General features: G+C 51.6%; 2 protein-coding genes across 4 annotated transcripts; both read right to left on the bottom strand.

Annotated features, from left to right (window-relative positions):
• Positions 1-381: 381 nt before the first annotated feature.
• On the bottom strand, positions 382-689 carry LOC116898062 (40S ribosomal protein S27-like). The gene has a single exon (XM_032899458.1). It carries the CDS (start codon positions 687-689, stop codon positions 435-437), a length of 255 nt encoding a protein of 84 aa, XP_032755349.1. The 3' UTR covers positions 382-434.
• Positions 690-1,065: 376 nt separating this feature from the next.
• Uhrf1 (ubiquitin like with PHD and ring finger domains 1) lies at positions 1,066-20,181 on the bottom strand. 3 transcript variants are annotated; one of them, XM_032900753.1, is made up of 17 exons: positions 19,946-20,181; positions 18,291-18,466; positions 13,714-13,956; positions 12,812-12,972; positions 11,610-11,825; positions 10,992-11,095; positions 10,708-10,894; positions 8,811-8,934; positions 8,624-8,731; positions 8,251-8,355; positions 7,183-7,289; positions 5,930-6,089; positions 5,710-5,847; positions 4,128-4,248; positions 3,865-4,010; positions 2,517-2,621; positions 1,066-2,294 (listed from the first exon to the last, which is right to left on the bottom strand). In XM_032900753.1, the coding sequence occupies exons 2-17, from the start codon at positions 18,441-18,443 to the stop codon at positions 2,148-2,150; spliced, it is 2,325 nt and encodes a 774-aa protein (XP_032756644.1). In that variant the 5' UTR covers positions 18,444-18,466; positions 19,946-20,181; the 3' UTR covers positions 1,066-2,147. The 3 variants fall into 3 exon arrangements, with proteins under 3 accessions (XP_032756644.1, XP_032756642.1, XP_032756643.1); XM_032900751.1 differs by having other exon boundaries at positions 10,708-10,918; positions 19,946-20,180; XM_032900752.1 differs by lacking the exon at positions 19,946-20,181 and adding an exon at positions 19,119-19,243 and having other exon boundaries at positions 10,708-10,918.
• Positions 20,182-21,197: the final 1,016 nt, after the last annotated feature.

The raw sequence follows: 21,197 nt of genomic DNA, 5'->3' as shown, positions 1-21,197 counted from the left end.
TCAGCGGTAGAGCGCTTACCTAGGAAGCGCAAGGCCCTGGGTTGGTCCCCAGCTCAAAAAAAAAAAAAAAAAAAAAAAGTTAAAGCAGTCCCATCCTTGGCTTGAGACCAGCAGATGACTCCCCAGAGCTCATTCTGAGCAAAGCTTATCTCTGAACCATCTAGCAACCTTATGCTGTAGGTGGGGGACATGCCCCTGCTCACCCTCCCACCACTCCACAAGAACCAGTCCCCTCTCCAACTTGCACTGCCCAGTACAGAATAGAATGCAGGCACGTGAGGAGTCATAGAAGAACCTGGTACAGCTGGGTGCCAGGGATTCTGGTCTCACAAATCAGTGCTTGCAAACATCTAGTTTTGTTTGTTTGGTTTTTGTTTGTTTTATCCAAAATGTGTTTATTGGGAAGGTTCCCACTCATCTTGAATCAGGGGCTTTCAGTGCTGCTTCCTCCTGAAGGAGCATCCTTCTGTCAGCCTTGCTTTTCCACCTGTAGGCTGACGGAGGACAGTGGAGCAGCCAACACACAAGACTACCGTTTGTGTATGGCTAAAGACCGTGGTGATTTTATAGCATCCTGGGCATTTCACATCCATAAAGTAGGAATTGGGGCTCTGCACCAGGCGCTTTTTCTTGTGTTTCTTCTTCTCCTCTTCTGGAGAGGGATGAAGAAGATCCTTTTCGAGAGGCATGTTCTCGTAGGGAGGTCGTCACTGCCGGAAAGGAACATCTAGTTTTATATAAACCTGTGCTGCTATCTGTACAACTGTAGAATCCTCCAGAACATTTAGCATAGGGGCCAGCAAACTATGAGTTAAAGGCTGGATCTAAAGTGCACTGTGCTTCAGGTTTATAGCTTCTGTCCAACCTACTAGACGGTGCTGACAGCAGAAGAGCTAATGTGTGAGTGAACAGCTCCTTTGTATGAAACTTTAGTCAGGCTGGGGGGAAGGGTGTGGGGGGTGCCCTGGATGATCAATGCCTTGATGCTCCTTTACCCATGAACCCAGCCTCAGTACAGTTCTTATGACAGTGCCACAACACAGTTAAAAAACAAGCAAACAAGTATTCAAATATACCTGCAGAAAAAAATTTATTGAGATCTAAAATCTTAACAAGAAATAGGGAACTTTAGAAAACATCCACATGGAATTTTATCTTCTTGCAATGTTAATCTAACAAAAAAACCCACAAAACAAAACACAGTCTATAGAACTGTGCTGTCCTCTCTGCCTGCAGTAAATGTTCAGTTTCTACGAGATACACCTGCACACTTTGGTAAAGTTACAAGTCACAAAAGAAAACAAAAACCAACCAAAGAAAACATCTTCCTCGGTACAGGCTGTAACTACAAAATAAATTCATGGAGGAAACCATTTATCCTGCTTAAAAAAAATAAAAATTAAAAAAAAACAAAACAAAAACAAAAACAAAAATGTAATACAGAAACCCTTGGAATTCTCAGTTGCTGAGTTAAAAACAAGATGGAACTGATGCCACATCTCAGCCCTCAATGACACCCACCCAGCCAGTGCACACTCTGAAAGCCAGGCTTCACAGGTGGGCATTCAATGGCTCACTGGTGAAGACAATGAAATGTCAAGCCCAAGGCACATGCAGTTTCAACTCAGCTGGTCCCCTGACCTGAGGTGACAGCCAAGTTCCTCTGCTGTTGTGTCAGCAGATCGAGGCCAGGGCTGAGGCTGGCCCATGGCACTGTCCAGGTCTCCTATGAAGGCCTGAGGGATGGCTGCAGGGGTTATCCCTTGAATGAAGTACATAGATGGCTGCCAGGAAGAGGTGTCTGAGCAGCTGGTATGGGGAGAGAACTCCTTCCAACATGATGATGAGGTCTGGTATGGGGCTCAACAGTTTCTAAGCCCATCTCCACCCCCCCCCAAAAAAAAGAAAAAGAAAAAAGTTTTTTCCCCTTCTTTTGGGAGAATAAATTGCAGGCTTTGTTATTTAAAAAGAAAAGAAAGAGGAATGAAAAACATTAGTCCAACTGGTAGCCAGAACATGGGGTTCCTATTATAGGTTCCTGGTTAACTGGCAACCACAGCAGAAGAGTTGCCAGGGACAGACATGATAGGACAACACCTTCAAGCTACATCCACTATGAACTTGGGCCGTCTGCCTGGGTCTTGGCATCACCGGCCGCTGCCATAGCCAGGGAAGAGCTGGTTGAGAATGGTCTGCAAGGGCTGGTTCACTCGGGTTGGGGAGCTGTGGTCCAGGTCGTAGCGACATGCTGGGCAGCTGAACACCTGGGCACGGAAGGACCTGTCCAGGCAGTCCTGTATGAGACATGGGCGGGTTGAGGGACAGCTGGGAGCAGGCACACAGGACTCCATCCTAACTCTCAAGCACCCACTGGGCTCCCTCTTGGTAGTCCCTGGCAACATCCCACAGGGTATGGGGTTCTGGGATCTCTACAAAGGATACAGCTGAAGCAACTGCCAAGAAACCACCAACGTGCAGAGGGTGGGTTTAAGCCATCCTCCCACCTGCATTCTCACCTTACAAACGTTGTGCTGACACACAGTGGTGACTGGCCGGAACACCAGCTCCTGGCAACAGATGCACTGGAAAGCCTCCTTCACCTTGCTCAGGAAGATCTGATACTGCAGGGCAGGTGCAAAAGGGCCCATTTCCATCATTCTCACTCCAGTCACAAGACAGAGTCTCCTACACCCATCTGACCCTGAGCAAAGACTAAGGACACTGCAGTGGACAGACACAGAGACAAGGCCTCGGACGACACAAGGTGGCAACCCTGTGCAGCTGACCTGGCCTCTGATACTGAAAATGATAGGAAGGGGCTGAGCTTCTTCAAGTCCCTTTAGTACAGACCTCAGCTTTCAGCCCTGAGGCACATAGAGTGTGTTTGTGAACTGATCATCAAGAATCAAGGTCCATAAGAAGTAGAGGCTTTATTCAGTTTGACCCCAACTGAACCCCAGAAGCTGGCCTCTCCAAGACAGCAGCCATCAAGGCAGGGCCTCACCCTGGTTCAACAGGTCTTCATCAGCACACATTTATAGCACTTACATAAGAATGTCACTCCGGGGACACACTTAAGTCTAGCACAGCAAAGGCAAAGGGACTCCCAAAGCCACAGAAGCACAACAGAAAATAGGTGCAGCAGCCCTGTGTGGTGATTTGCATATGCTTGGCCCAGGGAGGGGCATTATTAGGAAGGAAATGCGGCCTTTTGGAGTAGGTGTGTCACTGTGGAGGTGGGCTTTAAGACCTTCATCCTAGTTACCTGGAAGCTAAGAACTCTCCTAGTTACGTTCTGATGAAGATGTAGAACTTTCAACTCTGCCTACACCATGCTTGCCTGGACAATGTCATGTTCCCACCTTGATGATAATGGATTGAACCTCTGAACCTGTTAAGCCAGCCCTCACCTAAATGTCCTTATGAGAGTTGCCTTGGTAATGGTGTCTGTTCACAGTACTAAAATCCTAAGACACTATTATGAGCTCAACCCATGGATGGATGGACCACCACCACAGAAGGCAGTGTTCGAAGAGGAATATTACTCAAGCATGAAAAAGGGTATTCTGCTATCCACTCCAACACAGGTGAGCCTCAGTGCTGTGAGCCAGCATAGAAAAACAAAACTGCAGGGTCCCACTGCCAGGAAGTTCTCGGAGTCAGAACCACCGAGGAAGAGGAATGGTGGGTGCCAGAAGCTAGTTAGTGTTAAAAACAAGCAGTTTTGGTGTTGGGTATGGAGAGTTCCAGAGATAGCTGCACAACCACAGGAGTGGGCCATGTGCAGAAGACACTGGAGTGCTACAGTAGGGAACAGACTCTGACCAAGCTTGCCCACAGGAGGGTAGGACCCAAGTGGCTCACCGGCCCATCCTGAAGGGAGCTCAGCACGTCATCCCACAGCTTGGCGTTGCCCTTGTCCTCCTTGATGAGGTTGGCCTGCTGCAATGGAAGTGTGTAGGGCTCCAGCTTGCTCTTCTTGGAGACACGGGGGCTTGTGGTGGCCGGGCCTGTGGGGAGTTGGGAGGAGGCAGAACAAGGCCTGTTGAGTGTAGCACTGCTGCTGAGCACGTCAGATGTGTGGGGCATACAGGATGGACAGGAAGTCCCAACAGGTAGGCACCCACCTGTGGACTTCCGCTTGCTTTTGCCTATCTTGGAAGTTGATGGTCCCTGCTCCAAGGCCTTGGCCGGGCGCTTCCTGTTCTTCTCCTTGTTAGCCAAGGCCTCCAAGTAGCCTTCAGGATACTGAACGGGGAGGGTGGAAGGCAGAGTCAGGACTGGGCCCATCCTGCAGTCACAGTGCCATCACCCAACAAGCTCTTGGGCACCCAAGGGGATTTACTATGCAAGCATGGAGGCCAAGTATGGCAGCAAAGAGATCCTAGCACTCAGAGGTCAGTAGTCCTTTAAGGCCAGCCTGCACTCTGTGGGAAGAAGATCCTTACCCAAAACTACACAGAGCCAGGACTGACAGCACATTCCTATCACCCCTCAGGAGTTCAAAGGTCATCCTGAGGGTTGGGGATTTAGCTCAGTGGTAGAGTGCTTGCCTAGCAAGCGCAAGGCCCTGGGTTCGGTCCCCAGTTCCGAAAAAAAGAAAAGAGGAAAAAAAAAAAAAGGTCATCCTGAGCTATATAGCAACCTCAGGCTAGCCGAACAGAGGTCCACAAAGCCAGGTATGGAAATGCCCTACCTGTGATCTGGGAGACTACAGCAAGAGGATGGTTATGAGCTACAGGCCAGCCTTAGTTACAATATGAGACCTTTAAAGATCACACAAAGAAAAGTCTTACCAGTCCTACCCCTGACCCTTTCCTAGCCCCCAACCCTGCTTCTGCACACGCAGACGCAGACACAGACAGACAAACAGACAGACACACACACACACACACACACACACACGTTTCTGTACATCCTGCTATACACATTTAGTGCAGCCCACAAACGCATGCCCTTTGGACCACTAAAGTTCCTAAATGTCCCCAAACAGGATGAAAGTGTGACTAGTATCTTGAGGGCTTGCTATCCTTAGCTGCACATGCAACTTCCCTGTCTTCTATCAGTCCTGGTAGCTTCTTCCTGCTGATGCTTTCATCAGGAGTCGGGAACAGAAGAAACATCAGCCACATGCATGTGTGTGTGTGTGTGTGTGTGTGTGTGTGTGTGTGTGTGTGTGTGTGCACTGTGTGTATGCAATGCCTGAAGAGGCTGTCAGGTCTTATGACTGGAGTAATAGACATTGTGAACGGCCATGTGGGTGCTGAGAATCAGACTAAGACCCTCTGCAGGCGCAGCCAGTGCTTTTAACTGAGCCATCACTCTCTCCATACTTAGGATTTTCTTCAAGATAGGAACTCATGAAATCCAGGCTGGCCTCTATCTTCACTGTGGAGGCTAGCCTCGAACCCCTAATCCTGATTTATGTGGTGCTACAGATAAAACACAGACTTCACGAAAAGGGATGCTCTACCCAGAGCCACAGGCCTAACCCCACTTTTGTTTTGCCAAGAGGGTCTTGCTATGTAGCCCAGGCTGGCCTTGAACTCAGAATCCTCCTGCCTCTGCCTTCTGAGGGCCAGCCAGGACCACAGTTCCTAGCCTGGAGCCTGGAAGCAGATGAAGTACCCATAATCCCAGCTCCCACCATGATGGACAGCAAGTTCCAAAGTAAAGGGAGCTGGAATCCCGGACTTCAAAGACACACACCTGCATAGTGAGGCCCAGCTGCCGAGTGCGGTCCTTGCCCTCCCGAGTCCACGGCTCAGGCTCAGTGTCATCCCGTCGAAGGAGATAGCGCCACACAATGAAGCCAGATTTCCCCTTCTCCGGCCAGTACTTGACCACCTGTGGAGAGGACAGTGTGGCTGGTGCAGTGTGGTGTGGGGATCTCGGGGCACAGGCAGGACATGGCAGGCTCACTGCTCACCTTGTAGATGCCATCATAGCGGTTCCCCTCTGCAGGTGCGTACTTGCTATGTTTGCCGCCCTTCATGTTCCGGACCACACGCACCGGCTTACCCTGGCGCCAGTCTTCAGCCTCCGCACCTTTCTCATTGATTGGGGAGTGGCAATTGAGCGCCAGAGCCCTTTGGGGACACAGGACACACATGGGAAGTTACAACATGTCTCCCCAAGAACGGCACATCCTGGCATGCATAGATCCATGGAGATCGCATCAGAAACAAGCTTGCTAGCTAGCACAGGCCAGGACCTGCCAGAGGCAGATCTGATCTAAATGCCCCCAAAAGGGGGTGCAGGGGCTGCTCAGTGATTAGAGCACTGGTTGCTCTCAAAGGACCTAGTTCAATTCCCAGCACCTATATGGTAGCTCACAACTGTCTGTGACTCCAGACCCAGGAGATCCAGCACTCTTCTCCTGATCTCTGTGGACACTGCCCTGGAAGATGTGTTAGAACTGCACCCTGGCTACAATAGACCAGAACACAGGGGACCCTGCCCAGAATCTTTCCCCCACGATGAAAGTGTTACACCTGGGGGGTTGGGGATTTAGCTCAGCGGTAGAGCGCTTGCCTAGCAAGCGCAAGGCCCTGGGTTCGGTCCCCAGCTCTGGGAAAAAAAAAAAAAAGAAAGTGTTACACCTGGCTGGGATTGTGGCCACGAGACACAGATCCACCATGAGGGAAACAGAAGTAGATATAAACATGGTATATAGCCAGGATGGGGGTAGCCTCTTTCCAGTGGTAGACACCACTGTCTATGGAAACATGACTTGGAGAAAATTCCTAGGGCTGGGGGCATAGCTGAGTGGATAGCATTGGCCTAGCATTCACAACACCATGGGGCTGGACAGATGGCTCAACAGTTAGGGCACCAACTGCCTTTGCAGAGGACCCAGGTTCAATTCCCAGCACTAACACAGGGCTGACACTATCTGTTAACTCCAGCTCTACCAGACCTGATGCCCTCTTGTGGCCTCATACTAGACAGAAGTGGTGTTCAGACATCCAGACAAAACACCTTCTGCAGCCTTCAGGGAAGATGTCTTCTTGATATAAAATAAGCCTGAGACTTATGAATCTAGAGCACACCAGTGATCACACCTTTAACCTCTGACAAGCCAGCATGGTACGCACACTGAGACTGTCTCAAAACTGAGATTTAGATCTCTGGGTAAGAGTCCGTAAGGAGTGGAGCACTGGGAGCCATGCGCTTACAGACCTGTTGTTATTAGTGAGTTTCTGGTCAGAGGACTGTCCCGCTGTACGCTTGTTGCCAGAGAGGTCTCGGCCACCACTGCCCGTGTAGGTGAAGAAATTGCCATTGTCCTGCAATGGAGAAGAATGGCTATGAGCCCTCAGCATAGGGGGCGTAAGTTGCCCAACTAGGTGAGGACAAGAGTATGAGCCCTGAGGAGGCAGTGACTGGGAGGCTCAAAGCACACGGAGTCTGTGGGGCAGTGGTATAAGGATGCCCAGAGGAGCCACGCAGCCATCCTGTGTCCCCCTAACAGGCAAACCAAGTGCAGCTCTCTGAAATGCCGAGTCCTCTCCTAACATGGAGGAACTGGAAGGCACAACGCTTAATGCCATGAGCCAGACTCAGGAACACACAGCACAGCATCCCATGCCTGGAATCCCCAGTTGTCAGACCAGAGAGGGAAGGCAGTGTCAGGCACTGCCGAGACGCAGGGAGTTCAGTGCCTGATAAACAAGCCTCAGCACAGGGAACACCAGAGCTCTGGAGATGGATATAGAAACAGTGGCACCTAACATGTCCTGTGACTGAAATTGGGGTGCCCCCTTTGCTGAGAAGGAAGGGTGTGGAATGTCTGCCCAACCTGTCATTTCCCAGCCTCCCTTCTCATTAAGCAGCCATCACACCCCAACAGAGCTGCCCTGAGCATAAAGCCAGGCCGGTTCCTGCTACCCCACTCAACCACACCCATTGCAGCATGCTCAGAACCATTTTTCCTCTCATAAAATCAAGACTTACTTTTGTGCTTTAGGTAACACTTCGTGGCATCCCTTTGGCAGAAATGAACCACAAGTGTTCTTGTTGTCTGCGGATACTACTAGGTCTAACAGGAATGACGGAAACACATTGAGAGCAGAACCTTGCAGCCCTAGACAGCACTGAGGGTGGGTGTCCAGTATGGAGACTGGGTAGAAGGACACAGAGAATCCTAACAGGCTATCCAGAGCCAGCCACAACTCCTGATCCATCTATCAGCCACAGTGGGCAACGCCGAGAGGCAAGTCTTGGTGAAGGAAGAGGCGCAGTGCTCACCACATCATCCTCATAGCCACCAGCCAGCACCAGTGAGTAGGCACCGTCGTTGCTCCGACCATGAATACCCGCCACATGTGGCCGATGCACACCGGACTCACTGACCTGCGAAGACCACAGAGATACCCACTCCATCTCCTGTGGACTGTGTCCTCTGCGTACCACCCCAGGATGACAGTCCCAACAAGAGCACACTGGCCCAATGGACCATAAAGGAGCTGGCCATGACAAGGTTCTAGGGTTATGCTGCAACCTGACACCCTTCTCCAAGCAGGTACCCGCCTGAACCCCATTCAGCAATCATTTCCTGCCTCTGCCACATCTGAGACAAACTCAATAGAGAAATGTCTGGAACCCTGGGGGATCAGCATACCTGGACTCTGAAGCGCCACATGGTGCCCACAGGGACACCAGGGATGGGCCCGAAGTGGTTGGCCGGCACAATGGTACACTCTGTGGTGCGGCCCACACATGCCATGCCCTGCCGTGTGGAAAGGGCTATGTGAGCAATAGGGAGTGGGGAACAGGGACAGGGACAAGAAGGGATGTGTATGCCTCACCTTGCCCCAGTCCCGTCGGGAGGAGGAAGTGGCTGACGCCATCTTTGCCTTCTTCTTGCTTTTCTTCAGCTTCTCCCCTGCTTGTACCACCTCACTGGAGTCAGTTCGGCAGCTGGGGCAGTACCTAGGAAGACAAGAATGTCACCTGCATGTGGCCCAGTGCCCAAGTACAAGATGGACAGTGTCCTTTCCCCAGACACTAGATAGGCTGAAGAGAGAAGCCATACAACCCACATGGCCATTCAGAAGCAAGGTCATGAGAGCTTAGTCAAATCAGAAACGTGGGTCTCTGGGCAGCTATGTGCTCCCCCATCCCTGTGCAGCCATGCACACTTGGAGGCACATGGTTGGACTCCAAGCTGGGCCATCCCTACTAATAGCACATGAGTACTCTGAGCTTTCTGCTAAGAGCCCTGCCTACAGAAGGCCAGAGGGCTCTGCAGGTAGCAGCTTGCCACCAAGCCTGAGGTGAGTTCAATCCCCAGGACCTACATGGTAGAGAGAAGTAACTACCAAAGCTGTTACACACCCAAACACAAAACAAAAATAAATCAAACAAACAAATCTTTTTCAAAGAACCCCAGAGACCCATGGTGGTGCAACCCAACATTCAGCAGGCAGAGGCGGGTGGATCTCTGAATTCAAGGCCAACTGGTCTACAAAGTGAGTTCCAGGACTGCGGGGACCACACAGAGAAACCCTGTCTCAAATTGGGGTGAGGGGCCTAAAGTGCCACCTCCTACCACTTTATAAGAAATAAAAATTTCAAAGCCAAGCAGAGTCACTCATGCCTGTATTTCCAGAAAGTTAGAGGCAGAGAAGTATTCCAGCTCAGAGCAGGCCTGGACTATAAAATCGGACCTTATCTCAAAAAGAACCCCCCTCCAACACACACACACACACACACACACACACGCGCGCCCAAGAACAGAGCTGGAGTGGTGGTTGCTAACACTGTCTATTTCTGCAGAGGACTGGGGCCCAGTTCCAGCACATGTGCCATTGGGATCACAGTCAACTGTTATTCCAGCCCCAGGAAGATGGGACATCTCTGGCCTCTGTAGGTACCCTACTCACTTGCACAGACATTAAATATAATTTAATAATAAAGACAAATTTTAGGGCTGGAGATGACTCAGCGGTTAAGAGTACTGGCTGCTCTTCCAGAGGACCAGGGTTCTGTTCCCAGTACCCACATGGCAGCTCAAAAGGTCCAGAGGATCTGACCCCCTCATATAGAAAAAACACCAACGCACATGAAATTAAAATTAAAATAAATGAATAAAAATTTAAAAGTCAAACAAAAAAGGCTGGGCAGTGATGGCATATGCCTTTAATCACAGAACTGGGGAGGCAGACAGGCAGGTCTCTGAGTTCAAGACCGGTGAGTTCCAAGACAGCTAGGGCTACACAGAGAAATCCTACCTTTAAAATGAGCAAATCCCAATGCTGAGTAAGGGAAAGACCATGGGCCATGTGACAATATCCTTCCTTCCCTGCCAGGGCTCAGGTTTCCCATCTGCACAGCGTCAGATGTAAAAAGCTCAAAAGTAGCCCCCTTGGGCAGAGGGAAACCACGCAAGGTCCCCAAGTGCACAGTGCACAGTGGAGTGGGGCACATACTGGCAGGCCTGAGGGATAAGCCAGACTCCCTTAACACTGGTGCAGCTTCCTCTCATGAGCCTGAAGCCAAGCTGGCGGTCAGAAGTCCTGGCCAAACTCCCACCACTGCTTCCCCAGCACTGGGCTTACAGGGCCACTAACAGCCAGCTTTTGATGTAAGCGCTGGTACTTGAACTCAGGACAGTAGAATTGTACATCAAGGCTGAGCCACCTCCCAGCCTGTCTTACGTTTCCTTCTAGACATTCTAAGTGACCCCAGAGGTATGCCACTCACCACTCTGGCTCAGGGGGGACACAGGTGAGCGGTGGCTGCAGGCAGTACAGGTGGAAGGCCATGTCACACTCATCACACAACACTTGTTTCTCGGGAGCCTCACGCCCACCACAAATATGGCAGGCACACTTGCGACACGGTTTGTTCTCGTCATCCTTGCAGTACTGGCAGGATGGGCCGCTCTTCCCTGTATTCCGGAGGGCAGGAGGGGCTGCAGCAGGCTACAATGCCACCCGGGACTGCCATCCCCACCCAGGCACTCTCAGGGCCCGACCAAGACTCACGTCGCGAGGGGCTACCAATCAAGGGGCTCCTCTCATTAGGGAGCTCAATCTTCAAGACTTCATCCACAAATATGATCCGACAGTTGTTGAGCTGAGAATCATTCCTGCAGAACATCACAAAACCTTAGCACACTATGGAGCTGAGCCTGGCTTCCACCTGGGTGCGTCCCTCCCCTTTGGTTTCTATATATGTGGATTCCACTATCTGGGCCCCTGGGCCCCTGGATGCCCAGGAATTCCGCCCCTGCCTCCCTCCCATGTCCCTACAGCAGTGCAAGCTTCTGCATGTGGCTTTTATGTAGGTGCTGAGGATTTGAACTCAGGTTCTCAAGTTTATGCACTCAGGTTCTCCTTACCCACTAAAGCAGGAGTTTGAAGATAGCCTGGGCAAGACAGTAAGATTTGGTACCTTGCCCTTGACCTGCTGTGCAGGCCTCCAAGAACCACTCAAGCCTATACCCTCCCATAGCATGGGGACAAGGTGGACAAACACACAGAAGCATTCAGAAAGCCAAGGCTGGAGGCCTTGGAGTGAGACTAGGACAGAGAGGGCCCAGTGGGAGAGTAAGGGAGCCTTATCAGGATCCCAGTCACTCACAAAAGCATGAGGTCACTCACAAAAGCATGACGTTGCCATACAGTTCACGTGCCGTCCTGGTTTGGCGCTTCCTACAAATCTCAACATCATACCAGAAGCCACGTTTTCTGGGATAGTCCACGTTGTAGTTGGCCATGACCACCTGACCCACCTCCAGGTCCTCCCATGGGATCACAGTGCGAGCTCGAGCACGGACATTCTTGGCTTTGACAATGTCCACTCCATGCTCTGGATAGCTGCAAGCAAAGGCCCAACCTCAGACCTACAAGGCCAACACATGCAGTCCCTTCATAGGGCCAGAGATGTGGTAGCATGGGGAGTCATATTCTGGGCAATCCCAGTGTCTATGCTGGTGGCCCAGGTATGTAGAACAATGCGGGCAAATGTGGCCTCCCAAAGTGACTCCCTCCCCATTCCAGCATCTAGGGAAATGGCGACTTGAAAATGGGGCTTTTGCAGGTAGGTGAGCCTGATGACAATAAGGACAGCTCTGGGTTCTCATGAGAGAAGTGACAAAACAGAAGCAAGCATGTAACACAGACAATGGCAAACACTATGGGAAGGTGGCCATAAGCCCACAAACACCAAGTCAGGGCAGCATACAACAGTTGGCTTGGGGAAACAGACGTTAGGAAATTGTTCAAGGACTAAGTGAAATAAATGTTTCTCCACATCCAGGTATGGAGGCAGATAGACCAGAGTTGACTACTGCACAGAGTATTCCCCTGCGCATTGCAAGGCTTGCTCTCTGGACAGCTGTGAGCTAGATCACCCACCTCAGATTCACTCACTTCAGGTCCATCACAGAACTGTGCTCAGCAAGCACCCTCTGCAAAGGACTTACACACAAAATGGCTGACTATTTAAATAAAACTTTATCGATAACAATAAGCAGGGGTTACATGTGATACCAGAGCTGGAACATGGAAATCTCTAACAAGATGTCAATTTATGCTACTGAGAACTATACCATCTACTGTCTTGATGGAAACCATCCTAGGCAGGCAGGTAGGTGAGCCATCCAGACCATCCAAGCCATGGACAGTAAAGAGCTGAGACCAAAAACCGCATATGACCAGGAGAGGAAAAATAGAGTTCAGCAAAGCCATAAGGCCAGGGGCCTCCTCCACGTGTGGGATACTGGTCTTATGGAAACTCTCCTGTGAATTGTGAGGGCAGGGCAGTGCTCTGGATTGGGCTGGAGACTCACGATGATACTCACTCATCATACTTGATGTGGTACATGATATCATCCTCTGGGGCCATAATGGCACTGGAGCTACAGGGCTCTTCCTCAGATAGGGCTTTCTTCTGTACCTGGACCACCTGGGCCTCAAACCATGCACCAAAGATATTGTCACGCACGTCCACGTACTCATTAACCTATGGGAAGCAAAAAGGTTCAGGGAACCCAGCAGCAGGGCAGAACCAGGGTCAAGAATTTAGGTTGTAGGCAAAGAGTTTCTTTTGTCACGATGATTGAACCAAGGACCACATGTGCCTGTAGCCCAGGTTGGCCTACAAGCCTGACTCTGTAGCTCAGGTTGGCCTCACACACTCGAGCATGCTGCCTCAGCCTCCAGAGGGGATAGCAGCCAAGCTCAGCCCTATGGGCACTGGACGGGACTGGACTACTCTGTACAGAGAGCTCAATAAACACTTTCTGCAGGAGACCTCTGCTCTGATGGCTTACTGACAGCAAATAAATAGTGACCACATGTGACACTAGGTCCAGGTGTGAGCCACATCGCAAGCCTCATATACTCCAGAGGGGAAGCTCCCATGTAACCCTAGGTCCTTGGGGGAGAAACCATACTGCCACAAAGCCTAGCAGGTAAGTCACAGAGGGCAGAGGTGGCTCTCATGGGGCACTCTTCAGCCTCAACCACATCTAGGTTTCTCAGGGAGGCTTAACCTCCAGTTTGTCAAACGTACAGAAGTTTCAACTGTCATGGGAACATGACAGTATGTATAATGCAGTCACCAGAGAGTCCCAAGGGACCCTGGAAGGCTGTCAGTACAGTGATCAGTAGGCATCACCAGGGTTGACAAAGTATAACTCTGGGCTGGGTGCAAACTCAGAAAGCCACAATCACATCTGCACATAGCCACAGGGAACCTCACCTTGTACAGTCCTAGGTCAGTGTCCTCCCACACAGTCTTGTCATCCCCATCAGCTGTCCCTTCACCATGCGTGGACGACTTGTCTGATTCACTGTGACCCACACCATAGCCAGAGTCAGAGTCTGAGAGCTCCGAGTCCCGTTCTTTCGTACTGAGAGGTAGGGCCAGACTCTGGCGCACCAGCAGCTGGATTGTGTCGTTGAGGCGCACATCATAATCGAAGAGTGTGTGACCATCCTCCATCTGTGGGGAAATCCACAAAGACCAGGCATGGAGCAGGGGTAGATGGGGAATACAGAGGCCAGCCAAAGCTCTGTTCCAGTCCTGGGCACTCACAGCTGCTCCTGTTAGTAGCCGCAGAGGTTTTAGGGTTTCAGTGAATGACGTCCCATCCCTGGAAACTAACTGGGAGGGCATAAGAGAGAAAGGCTTGCAGGGCCATATAGCCCATGGTAACCGAGACCAAGTCTGACCAAGCCTGAGGACCATGTGAGGACTGGGACTGCAGAAAGAGGAAGGACTTCTGGTATGCAAATAGGGCTAGGGGGTGGGGGTGGGGGTGGGGGTGGGGGATGGCAACCCATCTGAGGGAACAGCACTCTTCAGGAATCGGACTGGGTCTCTCTTCGGGAACGCTGTACCAGGAACTCTCCACTTGGGAACAATAGCTTGGGAGACAATGTGGTCAGCGGTCCGTGACTGCTCTGATACACACTTACACTGGAGGCTAGAACCTTCACAACACAGGTCACCCAACACAGGGACTTTGCACCACAGGCCATACTTGGGGATCCCAAGGTGGAAGTGGATTGGAGAGAAAACACACATGGCAGTGCCCACAGTGAAACCAAATCCTTCTGCAGATGGACAAACACTGTTGTGTGCTATCCACACAGTGAAACATTACTCAGTCTTCAACAGGAGCACAGCTAAGAAAGCAACCAGGGACATCTGACAGCCATAGACATATAATGTCCATGCATATGACATACAATGCCCATGCATATGACATACAATGCCCATGCATATGACATACAATACTTAAGCACATGACATATAATACCTATGCACATGACATATAATACCTATGCACATGACATAAGACCCATGCACATGACATACAATACCTATGCATGACATATAATACCCATGCATATGACATAAGGCCCATGCATATGACATACAATGCCTATGCACATGATATATAATGCCCATGCACATGACCTACAATGCCCATGCACATGACCTACAATGCCCATGCACATGACCTACAATGCCCACACATGACCTACAATGCCCATGCACATGACATACAATGCCTATGCACATGACATACACAAAGTTTTCAAAGACAAAGCTACAAGGACTGGTGGTCAGTCCTACTAGAACCGCCAGAAGGTAGGGACAGCAGGGTAGGCAATTAAACCACACAAGCCTCCCCTGCCCCTAAGGAGCCCACCAAGCTGCTCCAACCATGGTCACGGCCTGGGATAGTAAGGGCAGCCCCCACTCAACATGCAGGGCAGGATGTGGCTAGAACAGGCTTGGGGCAGACTCACCCAGTAGTTCTAACTAGAACTCCTAACTCACAAGGCTGGTTGGGTGGCTTCTGACTGCTGCTTCTGGAACTACCCCTGAAGGGCCCCAGGAAGGCAGGCAGATGCCTGCAAGGTGTATGACTAGGAATAAGGATAGGTGTAGTGCCCCCCACCCCCCACCTATATCCACTTGCCAAATGGCTGGTTAGGAAATTCAGGAAAGCATGTGAGCCCAAGCTCTGGTCACCCTTGGGATCATCTGTCACAAGAGGACAGGACAGTCTAAGAACCTGAACGACTTCAACTCCCACTCAATGACCTCAACAACTGAGTCCAGCAAGAGCTAAATCCAGCACTTAGTCGCAATTTCTACTAACTTCTAAAATTGAAAAGAAAACCCAGGGCCGGGGCTGCGTACACTCCAGAGTGCAAAGACCCTGGGCTCCATCCCCAGCACTACAGAAACCTGTCTCCATCTCAGGTAGAAACAAGTCCAGGGTTATCCTTGGTTACATAATGAATTTGACTACAGCCTGGGCTACATGAGACCTTTATCAAGGTAAGTAAAAGCTAGTGAGATGGCTCAGCAGGTAAGAGCTCTTGCCCTGTGAGTCTACAGTGGAAAGTACCAACTTTCAACACTGTCCTCTGACCCCATACATACCAAGGTGCATACACAGTAACAAGTTTAAAAAAAAAATCAACAAATAACATTTTCAGACAAGACTTTGCTCAGACTAGCCTTGAACCTGCAACCCAGCCTCAGCCTCCTGAACAGCCTAAGAGAAAGGCCTTGGCCCAGTCACTTTGTTCTGGACACATTAGGGTAGGGAGGAGGGCAACACGGTTACCTGTAGCTCAATTTGACCCTGAACTCTACAGGCAGAGGAGACTCACACAGTGCTGAAATGACAGGTGTGGTTTACAGGGTACTCAAGCATGCCAGACAAGCATTTAACCAACTCTGTCAACTAGGCTCATGTCAATCACCCATGACACCAGCTAATGAAAAGTTGAGAGGGAAATATTCCAAGGGACTTCTGGGTGATTTTCTGGAGACTATCTCAAAAGCAGGGAACCCCGGTGGAGAAACAGAACTCTGAGTGTACGTCATCCTGAGGGGACCCTAGGCTGATATCTGGTGACACCACCAAGCAAGCCAGGCCCTGCTGAACTCCTAATGCATCACCATATGCAGCAGACCCCAGTCAATCATGCTTATTATTTGGGACATGAAAGGTTAAGCTGCCCCTGACCAGAGGGGAAAGGAACCTGGCAACGTTAGAGAAAAGCCTGTGCATACTGAGCACATTGGAGACTATGGCTGTTTTCACAGGCAGTTTTAAGATAACACAGATCTGCCAGATACATCTCACATCTGCCCTGGCAGGGATGCAGCTCAGAGTTCCCTCCCACATACCCGCCATCCCACTCAGAGGCAAAGAGGGGCCAGCACACCAACTCCAGACACTAGCTAGCTCCTTTCAGTTCTGGAGTCTCAATGGAACTAGGCATCTGAGCCACAAGAGAAAAGGAGAAAGTGAATGAGTCAGAAACCATCTAAAACCATATGGAAGAATGGCCTATTTGCATGGTTTCTGTTGCTATCAACCACAACAGAAGCAGGCTTTCCCCAGCTCTCTGCCTGCCCCCACCTTCCAGCCCCTTGCTCCATTCCCATGACCTGCTGTAACAGAGCTACAGCGTGGAGAGAGTGAGGGAAGGGGCTAGGCAGTAATGTGTGCTGCAGGTTTGCGACAGTTACTGTGAGGCTTGGCACACTGTTCATTCCTTTAGGTAGAGGCAGGCAAGCTGGGCTACATGAAACCCTGTCTCCCAGTAAAAACCACCAACACCATTCGGGGAGAACCTGGACAAGCATTTCTACCTCTGAGATGGTCCCAGATGTAAGTGAGCCCAGCAACCTGATAGAAGACATAGGCAACCAGTGGAAAGCCAGGAGGAAAAGGTTGGATCTCTGCAGTAGGTACGGTCACTAATGTTTATACCTCTTCCACTTACTGTGAACTTGACCCACTACAGACAATTCCCAGTTTGTACTGGGTACAAAAGGAAATGAGTCCCCACTTCAGGCAATCGAACACTGTCCACACACCCAGATGCACCAATACTCCCACACTCCCATCCAGAAGAGGGGGAGCAGTCATGGCCTCTCCTGGGGCCAGGGAGGGGGTCATTTTGATTCCTAACACACGGCCATCAACTGGCACAGTCAGTCCCAGCGCCAAACCCACGGTCCTGGACACCAGAGGGCAGCAGTGCCCTGCCCAACCACAAAGGCAGGTACAGGCCATGAAAACCTGGCAAATCTACTTTGGACCCTTCTCTGCTGGTTGTAGTGCACTCAGTTCCAAATGTGCCTTGCAGGCACTTGTCCCACACCAGGGACCCCAATACCAGCACATGCAACTCTCAGAACCTCTAGACACTAATAAAAGAAAGCCCGGCCAGATAAGAACGATAAAACACCCCAAGTGCGGGCAGCTGGGCTGCAAAGATGGCTGAAGGAGTGGAGGGTGTAACATGGACTACCCCCAATAAGGGCCACTGACCCCATTTTCCCAACAAGCCTATACAAATCAAAGTTTGGTGAGTAAAGTAGACCCTCCAGGGGTTTACTGTCTCAAGGGAGCAAGCTGCAGGAGATCAGAGTGGCTCTCAAAAGGAAAACCTGGTCCCCTCTCACGGCCACCACGTGAGGACCATTAAACAAATTTAAGCCGAAACCTCCTTAGGTCCTCTGTTGGCCACTTTAAACTTTTCCTCCAGAAAAATAATTTTTAGAACAGAGTTTAAAAGACAATAAAAAGTTATCAGGCTTCGAAGCACGAGGCCAGCTGCCCGGTTACTGAGGAGGCCTGCCTTTGTTCACCCCCTCCTCCTTCCCAGCATCTGAGGCATCTCCTTCCGGGACCGAATGGAGAGGGGGGGCTCTTGCTTGGTGGCTTTGAGGCAGGGTGCTTGGAACAAAGCTCAGTGGGTGGGTGAGTGAGTGGCAAGCTCCAGTGGCCACCTTACCTGTTTGCCCCTGTAAAAGAGTCTCTGCAATTGGGGTTCCACGTGAAACAGCTCCTCAATCTTTTTCCTCAGCTCCTGCACCTTGGTCAACCGGGATAGAGAGTTCACGGTGTGGGTCTCCTTCCCATCCATAGTTCGAACCTGGATCCACATGATGCCGATGTACTGAAGGAATACTGAAAAAGAGAGGGAGATCCCAGTCAGTGTGGCCTGTCAGGATGAGGGGAAGTGGAGTACCCTCACCCCAGTAGCTTTCTTTACATCTGACTAAGCAAAGGAAGCAACTCCCACGATCAATTACCTGTAGCCCTGGCCCCGCTACATTGGGCCAGACCCCATCCTGGGAGGACCAGGTGGCATAAATTAGGCACTTAATGTCTTAATAACCAGCGAGTGGGGACACTTGAGTGTTAACTGCCAAGACATCCTGGGTGATCCAAGACCATCTACCACGTCTCCGAAGAAGGGGAGGGAAAAATGTCCATAGCGGGAGAAAGGCCCTGGTTAGGCTGAAAGTGGCCGCAGGTACTCATTCATACGATCAGCCGTTCATTCATTCATTCCACGCAGTCTAAGTCCCAGTAACGGGAACTCGCCAACTCCGAAGCCGATTGGAGCCTCTAGTCCCGGGAGGGGAAACTCGGTCACAGAAGGCAAGAGCCCCCACACACACACACACACTCGGGACTACCCCAAGAGTTCCGGACCCGTGTCTCCCGCGCGCGTGCTTAAAGCAAGACCTCCCCCCACCCCCCGCCGCCTTGGCTGAGGCAACCGGCGGTCTCGACCCGGCCACCCGCTTGCGCGCGCTCGTGGCCACAAACTCACCTGAGCCCCACCCGCAGCTGGTTGCCCTCACTTCCCCCGGGACACGACCCTGGCCACTCGGGAAGGAGTTTTAAAGACCTGGGAGGGACGAAGCCCACGCCCACACTAGCCGCCGCCGCCCAAGCCAGACCCCTGGAGCCCCGCGGTTTAAGTTCCGCCCTTCCCGGAGAGTCCACTACTGATTGGTTCCTCTCGGGCTACGTGCCCCGCCCTCCTCGCACGCGATTGGCCGAAATGTACTCAGAGACGCCAGGGCGCGCGAAACCCGACTCGGGCGCGACAATTGAATCTCCAGGAGTGTCCGCTCGCAGGCGCGGAGCCGCGTGCACTCCCCCGCGGGACCGCGCGAGTTTCCCGCGAACTTAGCGGCACCCGAGGGGATTAAAAAAACCAAGTGCAGTGTGGAGGATGCCCCTCAGGTTGCTCCTCAATGGGTGCAGAAGCACGCATGCGCGGTGGCACTGCACTGCCCGGAGCCACGCGCGGGAAACTTCTGCCAAGTTTTCTGATGTGACCGCGTGCGTGCGGGACCGGAGAGGAAGGCTCAACATGGAAGTCACAATTCGGGTTCCTCTAACACGAGGTGTGGAACCCACGCGTGGGCAATGGCTCTGCAAATCGCACCCCGCGCGCGGTAAAGTTTTACAAAGCTCCCCCCAACCCAGGCCGTCAACGTGGTGCGACTGGCTAGTAGGGGGTTAAGCGTATAAGACACCCATTGGATTTCCTAAAGCAAGCCCCCCGCAGCCACGCGTGAGAAGAGTTCCTTTCAGTTTTGCGTGGTGCCTGGCGTGCCACTGTGTGTATAAGCGCGCTCTTCCACTCACCTCTCTCGCGGCGACGATCCGCACTCTCCTTTCCCCTGGAGCGCCTGGCTCTAGGTTAGGACTCTGCGGCTGAGTGACCCAGAAGGGAACCAACCGCGTAAATGGCAGAAGACCCAAGTGAGCACTAAAGCGCGGGTTCCTTCCAGCTGCTAAGAGTTTTTTCCCCGCGAAAACTCTGGGCGTTTTTTAGAAGTGGCACAGCCTGCTGCGGGAGACTGCCACCCCAATGGGTGGGGAGGGCTCTTGATTGCTGATTGGCTGGCGCTGTGGCGGGAAGCGAGAAAGCAAGTGGGGCGTCCCCACCACTGAGGATCCACCCCACCCCCGGCTCCGCCCAACGGGCCCGGACTTACCCTGCCGGCTATATCTAGTTTACCAAGAAGGCCCAGGTCCCCCACCTTGTAAACCCCGTAGCAATACCGGGAGAGGAGGAAGGGATCCTCCCTCGCCAAAGATTCCTGACTCCATTACATGCCTATTCCCTGTCAGCTGCCCAAACGTTGACCTCTTAATCTAAGCAGCCCTGAACCTATCTCCATATACCCTTGGGGAACTTGAGTGGTGCCGCCCCACCAGATACCCTGCACCCCAATGTCTGGTCTGCGCACCCCCAGGTGCACTGAGCTCTTCAGTAACATCACTGAGCTCATTGAATAACATCAGGACGCTACCGGTGGGCTGTCATGCTACTCATCCGCCACAGGGCTTCTTTTCCTGCCTGGTTCCCCCACCCCCACCCAGCCTTGTGCAAGCAGTCCAGGTGTGCAGGGCCTCCCTGCCCCCTCCACCCTAGCCTGCTCCATTCTAACGATTCTTGGTGAGCACTAGGCGCTAGGCATCTGTGCAGTGAACAAAGAAACTAGAGTTATGGGCCCAACCGCTTGCAAGGCACACCCTTCCCTCGAGCATGGGCCATGGGAAAGCAAATCCTGGTCTAGAAACCAATGGAGAAGAAAATAATAAACAGAACAACTCCAGGTACAATCACAAGTCATGAGGTCGGAAGTGACCGGTGGCCACGTGGGGGCTGGGACAGAGGCACTTCCGGCTGGGGAAGCCAAGAACATATGAGGTATAGAGAAGATTTAGAGTGGGAAGTCAGGAGGAGGCTCCTGGGCTGGGACGAGTAAGAGGCAGCAGAAACCATGTGAAGTCTTGGAAGTCCTGAGGGGAAGACTTCCAATCTTTAACTGTTTTTTGAAACAGTCTAGCCTCCAACTTGCTCTTAGCTGAAGATGACTTAGAACTTCAA

Source organism: Rattus rattus, chromosome 4, assembly GCF_011064425.1.
Source record: "Rattus rattus isolate New Zealand chromosome 4, Rrattus_CSIRO_v1, whole genome shotgun sequence".
Taxonomy (NCBI): domain Eukaryota; kingdom Metazoa; phylum Chordata; class Mammalia; order Rodentia; family Muridae; genus Rattus; species Rattus rattus.
Note: the sequence above shows the minus strand (reverse complement) of the source record. Positions and strands in the feature narration are given on the sequence as shown.